Source organism: Malurus melanocephalus, unplaced genomic scaffold, assembly GCF_030028575.1.
Source record: "Malurus melanocephalus ecotype Western Australia unplaced genomic scaffold, MMel_1.1 scaffold_130, whole genome shotgun sequence".
Lineage (NCBI taxonomy): Eukaryota > Metazoa > Chordata > Aves > Passeriformes > Maluridae > Malurus > Malurus melanocephalus.
The window spans coordinates 1,407,703-1,416,031 of NW_026623362.1; the positions used below are offsets into that span (position 1 = coordinate 1,407,703).

The 8,329-nt window shown below is 38.7% G+C and overlaps 1 protein-coding gene across 3 annotated transcripts in view; it reads left to right on the forward strand.

Annotated features, from left to right (window-relative positions):
* The window catches only part of UMAD1 (UBAP1-MVB12-associated (UMA) domain containing 1), a 76,371-nt gene extending 73,595 nt beyond the window's left edge, over positions 1-2,776 (forward strand). For all 3 annotated transcript variants that reach the window (XM_057370683.1, XM_057370686.1, XM_057370684.1), the window contains exon 4: positions 1,036-2,776. In XM_057370683.1, coding sequence (XP_057226666.1) covers positions 1,036-1,293 — 258 coding nt within the window. In that variant the 3' untranslated portion in view covers positions 1,294-2,776. The remainder of the gene's footprint in view (positions 1-1,035) is intronic.
* The last annotated feature ends 5,553 nt before the right edge of the window (positions 2,777-8,329 follow it).

Consider the following 8,329-nt stretch of genomic DNA (forward strand, 5'->3'; position numbering starts at 1 on the left):
TGAGAAAAGGAAAGCCAGAGAAAATAAAGAAATGTCTGTAAAAGGTAGCTGTAGGAATTATGTAATAATTTACATCCCAGTATTACAGTAGCATGGGGAATATTGCTCCCCTTTTGTATTGGTTCATAACCAGTAAGGTTAGTAGCTGTATGTAGCAGTCATTCCTTTTAATAAATCTCTTAATCTTCAGAAATTTTACATTATTATCTTGTGATACGATAATAAAGGATCTTGGGAAGTTTATCTTAAGCCTTAGGTTTCAAATCATTGTGAGGATGAACACAAGGTTCCAAGTAAGGGTCCATTCCATTTCAGAGCATGCAGCACCACTCTAACCCTCAGGTGATAACACCTTGGGTGTCCCAGCAGCTGTGGAGGAGCACATGTCCTCTGTCACCCAAGACAAATGCTGGCTGTGACACARCTTGGTGAGATTATTTGTGTCATGGTTGGCAGGTTGATAGAAGGTTTAGCATTGGTTTTTCTGTCCTACCAGTTGAAATGCTGGCCTGTGTGAGGAATGACTAGTACTGAAGTTGTGTTGAAGTCAAAGCCAGTGCTTTCTTTGGGAAGAAGATAGAGTGTCTTGTCTCTAGTTAAATACTCCAGGCCAGAAAACAAAATCCTTATGGTTTTCATAAATACAGAGTAACATTGAGTAGCCTGTCTAAGTTCAAGAAGCATTTGGACAATGCTCTCAGGCACATGATGTGACTCTTGAAACTGTGCAGGACCAGGAGTTGGACTTGTTGATCCTGATGTGCCCCTTCCAACTCAGCTTGTTCTGGGATTCTGTGATCTTGCTAATCATTACAAAAAATCTTATTTTTGGTTTTGCCTTAATTCTGGTCAGCCTAAGCTATAGAATTATATCAACATGTATTAAGAACAGCTGAACTGAWCTGAACTCTGAAAYKGCTTTTATTTATTTATTTGTTTTATTTCCCTTTATTAGTCTGTCCTTGTGGTTCTAAGTACAAAGCCATAGCTGCCTGATTTGTAGTGTGTAAATTTCTGTTCTTCTGTTCTCTTTAGATAAATACAGGGCACCAGTCGCAGTTGAGTGTATCAAGCACAGAGGTGGGAAATCAAAGGGGTCAGACTTTGGAAAGCAGCCCTTTCATGTCAGACCTCCTGAGCGACGTCCCCTTTGCCCTCGCACCACATGTGTTAGCGGTGCAGGGCACCCACACTGACGTTCCTGACCGACTGCTCACCTACGACATCAATGATAATTTATCAAGATTTTGGTATGACTTTACACTTGAAAATTCAGTGCTTTGTGATCCGTAGTGTTTTCTTTACTTTTTTCTGCCTCTGTCAAGGAACAAGTCTTAAAGTGAAGATACAGACTTACTTTAATCGACTTAATATTTTGGGGGCCTGCCACTGATCTATCAAATGGTTTATTCACAACTGTGATATATTTCTTAGCTTTAAGTGAACTATAACTTACTATGTTAAATACTCCATTTATTTCCAAAGAAATCAAGCAAAAGCGTTTCAGGCTCAGTCAGAGACTGKCTGTTGGTATCTACTTCCAGGAGGTAGGCTGCAGACACACATTTCATGACTTTAAGAGGAAGTCTATGTGTCAACTGTTTTGTTATTTCAATTAGTTACAAAACACATAGATCCTGTTGCATATGTTAAGATCACCTCTGATTTTGTACAGACAGAAACCAATATTAACATTAAAGCAATCTGCTCTGCCCTACTGGACAAACAGCTTTTCCGTAAAACCAGGTTTTAAAACTCAGATTAATTACAAGCCCTTAAGTAATCATGAAGACTTAATAGAATTGGTTAAACTTACCAATTTCAAAGTGAAAATAAGTTGGTTCCTTCCCTTTTCCAGTAGATGGTATTTTGTCCGTCTCATTTTGTGCCTGCCTGGAGAAGTTGTCCCCGCCTGCCTGTTGGCTGCTGTTTGTTCTCATTACCACATGTGTTCCTGATTTATATACAGATCAGCTTTTCCATTTTAACCTCTTTGCCCCCTGAAGAAGGAAATCTCAGGACATGTACTTTTAATGGTCACACCCTTCTTTTTTTAATTTGTGTGCCAGAGTTACAGATGGCAATGTTTAACAACAGGAAAACATTACATTGTTTCTTATCCAACTAAATTAAACTACTAAATACCTAAACATGCGTTCTCACAGACCTCTGTGTCTCCACTCACAAGCTTTGAGCGTGTTTTTCTTGACTAAGACCAGAGTTGCTGTTCCACCAGCAACTGCTCTCTGATGTCACATCACAATTTGTGRTGAATAATGATCTGTGGCACTCACTTGTTTTCTCTCTTGGGGTACAATATATATGTTGTGCTAAATGTTAGTCGATATTTTCCTATATTTTTTATGCTCTGTGGTAGCTTAAAGTACATATATTTTCAGRCTTGGATCTTCTTACAGTATTTGAGATAAATACTGTAAATGATGAAGAAATTATATTGTGAATATGTTTTAGGTTGTTAAATATTAATGGTTTAGATTTTTTTTTAATGTGCGTATTTAATATTTTTGACCACTGTGTTCTTAAATGTTTTGAAGTTATTGTTTCAAGGGGAATATCTGTGCTGCACTCCAGTAAAGAGATGCCAAGTAATAATGAGTTATTTTTATATGTGAGAGTTATTGTGTGGTTTCACCTATATTGTTTACTACAGCCCTGACCATTCAGCTTTTATGGGAACTTGAACTTGGAAATTTGGTTTGAAAATCTTTTCCRTGTCATTTGAAAATCGGTGTTCTTCTAATAAAATATATCACACTCTCATCTGATGGTTTCTGTGTGCTGTGTTGGTGACTTGCAGTGGTTGATGTGGCATCCCTGACACTGCCTGGAGAATAGTATGGCCGGGACCTGGGAAGAACTCAGGCCTCCTAGAAGGAAGAATTAATTTTATGAAGTTTAGAACTGTTTTGTTTTCTGAGTTTTTTAGTTAATGCATACCAAAAGCACTAAAATAATTTTAATGGGTTTTTTTATATGTAACAGTTAAGAAATGGATTATTCTACAAATAGCATGTTTACATTCAAGTTGTTCATTTTGAATCTGAAATGTTTCTGCAGCTCAGCTGGTCTAGAAGCAGAGTTGTAAAGCACTGTTGAAGACCAAACAAACTCACAATACAGGTTCTTTCTTTACTAGCTGACTTGGYGTATAATTTTTTGCATTCATTTTTTGCCTAAAGTTAGACAATTTATCTAAAATAATTACATCTTGTCAGATTTGAGCTMCGTTGCACTCACAGGTGTCCTTTCAAAAGGAAAGGAACAGCAGAGGAGAGTAGGGAGGAGGTTGTATTCATCATGATGAGAAATGTGGACAGTAGATTTAAACATTTGGCCTTCATCCTTAATTGTCGTCTGTAAAGGGCAAAATTTAGAGCCAGCAAAGTACCACTAAATGAGCATGGGTACTGSGGACTGTCTCCTCAGTGCCCTCTCTTTTGCAAAAGCTGGGGCTCCAACCTCTCTCTTGTGTGAGATCTTCCCTAAGATYGGATTGATGCCTTATGGCGCGTGTTCAAAGGTAAATCAAACAGCTGCATCCGAAGCAGCCTGACAGAGTGACTGGAGATGGTCCCTACAGACACATCCTTAGTGACAAACTCAGAAATGGAACCAGACAGTGCCCTGTCCAGCAGGTCAGTCAAGGCAGTGGTTACTGATCCAGTTTCTGCTGTTTTCTGTAAAGTATGATCCAAACCCTGATATGACAGTCAGCAAAAACTCGTGTGGTAACAGAGGAGAGGGTTTCACMCTAAAGCACCTAAAGGASAAATGCAAAGAGKGTATTCACCAYGGCAATTACAGTRTGTCAAAATAACACACCATTTATTGCRTTTTTAGCTGGAGAACCTGTTATGTTCACAAAAGCACTAAAGCAGCCTCCTGGGCAAGATGAGCGGGTTGTCCTGAACAATAGCATAAAACTGGAGCTTGAGAAACTGCCCTCCTCCCCACAATCACCCTTTTGTTATGACACGTTCATCTTGCTTTGGTTTTCACTGCTCAGCCTAGTGAGTAAGGAGAGGAACCAGAAGTGCAGCTCCTAGGGGTAACTCCTTCCYTTCCTGAACAACTGGGAATCTTCTACTGATGACAGGGAACTCCAGATTAACCAGACTTTTTTTTGAAGTCTGAGACAGTATACAACAAAGAGACAGAATATCCTCCTTAAATTCCAAAGGTAGACTACTGTTTGGTGCTGTAGGAACACAAAGGTTTAGTAAGCCAAGCTGAGTTCATTCAGCCTACCCTGCTGTGCTGCAGCTTTTCCTCAACATTAAGCTTGGCTTTCTGTAACKAGCTCACAAAGTAGAAAGCGTGTGTGTTAGGCCTGACTTCTTCCCATCAATATGTCAAATTCCTTAAACTAAGAAAAATTATTTAACTCCTTGTATCCTCCACTGTATTTTTTCTTTACCAGTAGATGTTTATGTTCTTTGAGTCTCCTAGAGAACTATTACCTCTTTCTTTTTGATGTCCTTTTGAGAGATGAGTTCCCACTGACACTTTCTTAGCTGTCCTGCCTGAATCAGAGCCATGGAAACGGAATGAAGTGCAGATGGGAAGACTATGGTGGCTCTGTCATACTGGTGATCTGACTCAGCACATAAATCAGTACCATGTCCCATAGTCTTTTTTTCTGTACATGTAGGAGACAGCACAGTGGTCCCTAATGACTCTGTACATTAACATGAGCAAGGGGAGAGTTACAGTGTATCACCTCCTCCTTTGAACATTTTGGAACATACTTCTTTTTCATCTGCAGCCTTCCATGCAGTATTCTTTCTAAATTGTGTTTTACTCCAAAAAACAGTCAGTGAATATTCAATTGAAGTTTACTTTCTGATGCAGTATCAGAGTAGCTCAAAGAGCTTTGTTGYATCACAGCTCAGTGTTTTGTCCCTTCTGCAGAAGCAAAAGTCTGGCTGTATGGTTCATAAAATAAACCAGAAGTTGTAAAGCTTTCAGCAAGTTATGATGAGATGTTGGAGAAGCCTTTTTTTAATTCTGTAGCAAAAGAGAGTATCTAGTGATGGAAGTGGAAGTTATGATGACCCCACAAGGATGCAGCAGCTGTGGACCAGAGACAAGAGAGGGCTTAGTTCTGCCAGCCAATTCAATTCACTTTTCCTTGCTGCAAAGATAAAATAAACTCTTGAGATCAAAGATCTAATTTACAGGGCTGTCCTCTCAAGTCAGTTGACACATGTACTTCAATAACAGAACATGAAAGAAACTGCTCATAAGCAAACAAAAAAAAAGATGAGCTTGATTATAAACATCCTTCATCCAACTCTTTGTGGCTATCAGCATTATGGTTAGAGTAGCCTCTCACATCCAAATGTTCATGTAAGTGTTCTGGGAGGTCAGCTGTGGGCATCCATCTAAATCTCACTGGAAAAGAAGCAGATGGGCTCAGAAAACAAAGCCCCAGGTGAAATAACCCATCACAGAGAGAAGGGAATTTCTTATTTAATGCAGCCAATACTAGTAGAACTTTAGTCTGACCACTAAGTCAGCCTTTTTATAAGAGTTCTGCTATTTGTCTGTTTCCCTTAAGAAAGTGAAGCAATGTGTGATGTATTGTGAGCTGTAGTGTAATTTCCTTTTTCAGCTGTTTTTAGAAACTGCTGGTGCATCTGCTTGGCTTATTCTGCTCTTAAACACACTTGGAGATTCCTGCATTTTGTTCCTTTAGATTCCTCTGATTTTGTTTATGGTATGTTTAGATAGGGCTTATGTGAAAGACTTAATATTTATCAATTGATTCAGAGGATCTTTTTGTTATTATTTGACTTTTATGCCTTCTGCAGTTTGGCTGGTTTTCCTTCAGTCATCTCTCAAATAAAAAGACATTTGCACTTCTCCCTCTGCTTGTTAGGGTGCAATAGAACATATGCATTAAATTTATCCCAGAAAGGACTGCCAGCTTTTATTTCAAGTAATATTACAGTACTTGCAGGTWTTACATATTAATCATAGTATACTTATGGTTAAAATTGGACACATGAGATAATTTCTCTATATTTTAATGTAGTTAAATTCATATTGTAATTTAACTTCTGTTTTGGAGGCAAAGTAGGAARGTGTTGTAATGGCAATTCATACTGATTAGTAGGGGGATTTAAAATTACTTCCTTTTTATATGTACTTCCTTTATACCAGATGCAGTTTGTAGTGTATTCATCTGCTCAATGATCAAGATAAAATAACTGCTTCAAAACTAGAAGTTGCCATYAGGTTATTAAATGGCATCAATTAAGAGGTTATTGGTTGAGAAATGGAAATATTGTGTTTTACTTTCTCCTGTATAGTTAGGAAGAATAAAAGTCACCTAGCACACCCTTCTTAAACAGATGAGATAATTCAACTGAAGGATAAAATCTTACTTGGAAATTTGCAGATAGGCTATTCTGTTTTTGGATAAAGTGCAATTAACTGAACAAGGCCTTTCTGGCACCTTCTGCCTCATCTTGCTTCAAAGAGTTATTCTGGCTTGTGCACAAATATTCTGCTCCCCCAAAAAARCTATGAAGATAATGCTAAAAAAGCTCTTCTTTGAAACATCATCCACTTCTGATATATCACTGTAGCCTGGAGATCACTTCTGATAATATCACTGCAGTCTGGAGCTCATGACCCTGTAATCTGTCAGTTTCCAAGGGAAGAGCCCACTCTCTTTTAGGATTTACTCTGAAAGTGGTATCAAAACAGGTAATCTGTGCAAAACAAGCTGGATCGGTATGGGCCTTGCCAGAGCAATACAAGAGGAGAAAAGGCATCCCCACAGTGAGATTTTGTGTAGAGCGCTGGTGACTTTATATATAGCTTTTGATCAGGGAGAAGAAAAAAAAAACAAAACAGAAGCGGTAGCAGTTTGGCTCTCTGCTCTTATATTTAAAAATATTGAGGGTCTACTTTGTAACAGCTGGCAAAAATGTTTTCAAGAACACAGTAACAAAGCAAGGTTTGGCTTGCTCTATTTACCTTTTCCCCGTGGATGTATCTATTGATCTTAAAACTCCTCTGACCTTGAGARAGCCTCTTCCACAGTGTTTATTACATTATTAAGATGATGAAATTTGAGGTAAACAGAGAAGAGGAATGATTCTTATCTGAATATTTCTTCCCTTGAGCCTTTTGTCCCAGATACATCCAACCTGGCCTTACAGGTGCATTTCCTAAGTGCCTGATGGTGTGCTGGCTCAGGCCAGGTCAGAAAGTCTGAGCAGGGAATTTCTCAGACACAAATCTTCTCTCTTCTCTGCTTCCTCCATGCTGAAGTGCTTAATTACAATCCCAGTCATCCTAGTTTCCATCTGCTGGGAGGARGGATGGGAAAGAGGAGCTCTTTGTCCACAATTAAGTTGAGAATAGCCCTCTGGCTTGTCCTCTCTTCCTTTGGCTATGCAGGGAGCCAGCTGCTGCCAGCAACATGCCTGGAACAGGACAAAGTTATCTATCTCAGCTTTTTTGTCCTTTTTCTCTCCCTGTGAATTATTTCTGCAGAGATCAGAGCTGTCACTAGCAGTCTAAGGCTGTATTATAAATGGGAATTAATTTACTTTTAAATAAGTATTTTGATTTGTTCAAAGTGTTTAAGACCTGATGATGTGGTCTGGGGAAGATTCAGTGGGCTGTTTCTTYGCTCCAAATATAATGAAAGAACTGGTCTGTTGCCAGCCATGGAGGAGGGAGGAGGAGGAAATTAGAATATGCAGCATTTGAGGAAAAAGTCAGATAAAAATAAAACTTAGTTCTGTMGATACAGTTTTACTCATGAATTGAACTGTAGTTCAGAGGAGGGAGATGCAGAGGAAGTTAATTTATAATGACCACATCCTAAAATGGATYGAGGTGGAATTCAGAACATACTGCTTACTTGTAGGCCAGCAATCAGAGTTTTTCAATCTGCTGCTTCCTCCAAATGTGTGAAAGAAACAGCCTTGTGGGTTCATATAACTGCTCAGTTGCCAGTTGGTGCCTACATCTTGCCCTCAGCACAGTGATATTTTATGCACAGACAWAAAAAGAAGTTCTAGAAGAGACAAGAGATTTTTATATGAAGTTGTATTTCAGCAAAGTTATATTTTACACCATCATAMCTAAGAACAGGGTTTGTCCTAAAGATCATAGGAAAATTAACGTAAAGGGTACATATACAGAGAATGTGGAAATATATTATGTTTGAGTATGGATAGATATACAAGGTGGTAACTCACAAAGAGTGAATTCCACTTTAAGTGAGTCTGGTCTTATGTTTCTCCAGAAAAATTTTCTTACGTACTTTAATTCAGATGTCAGAGGC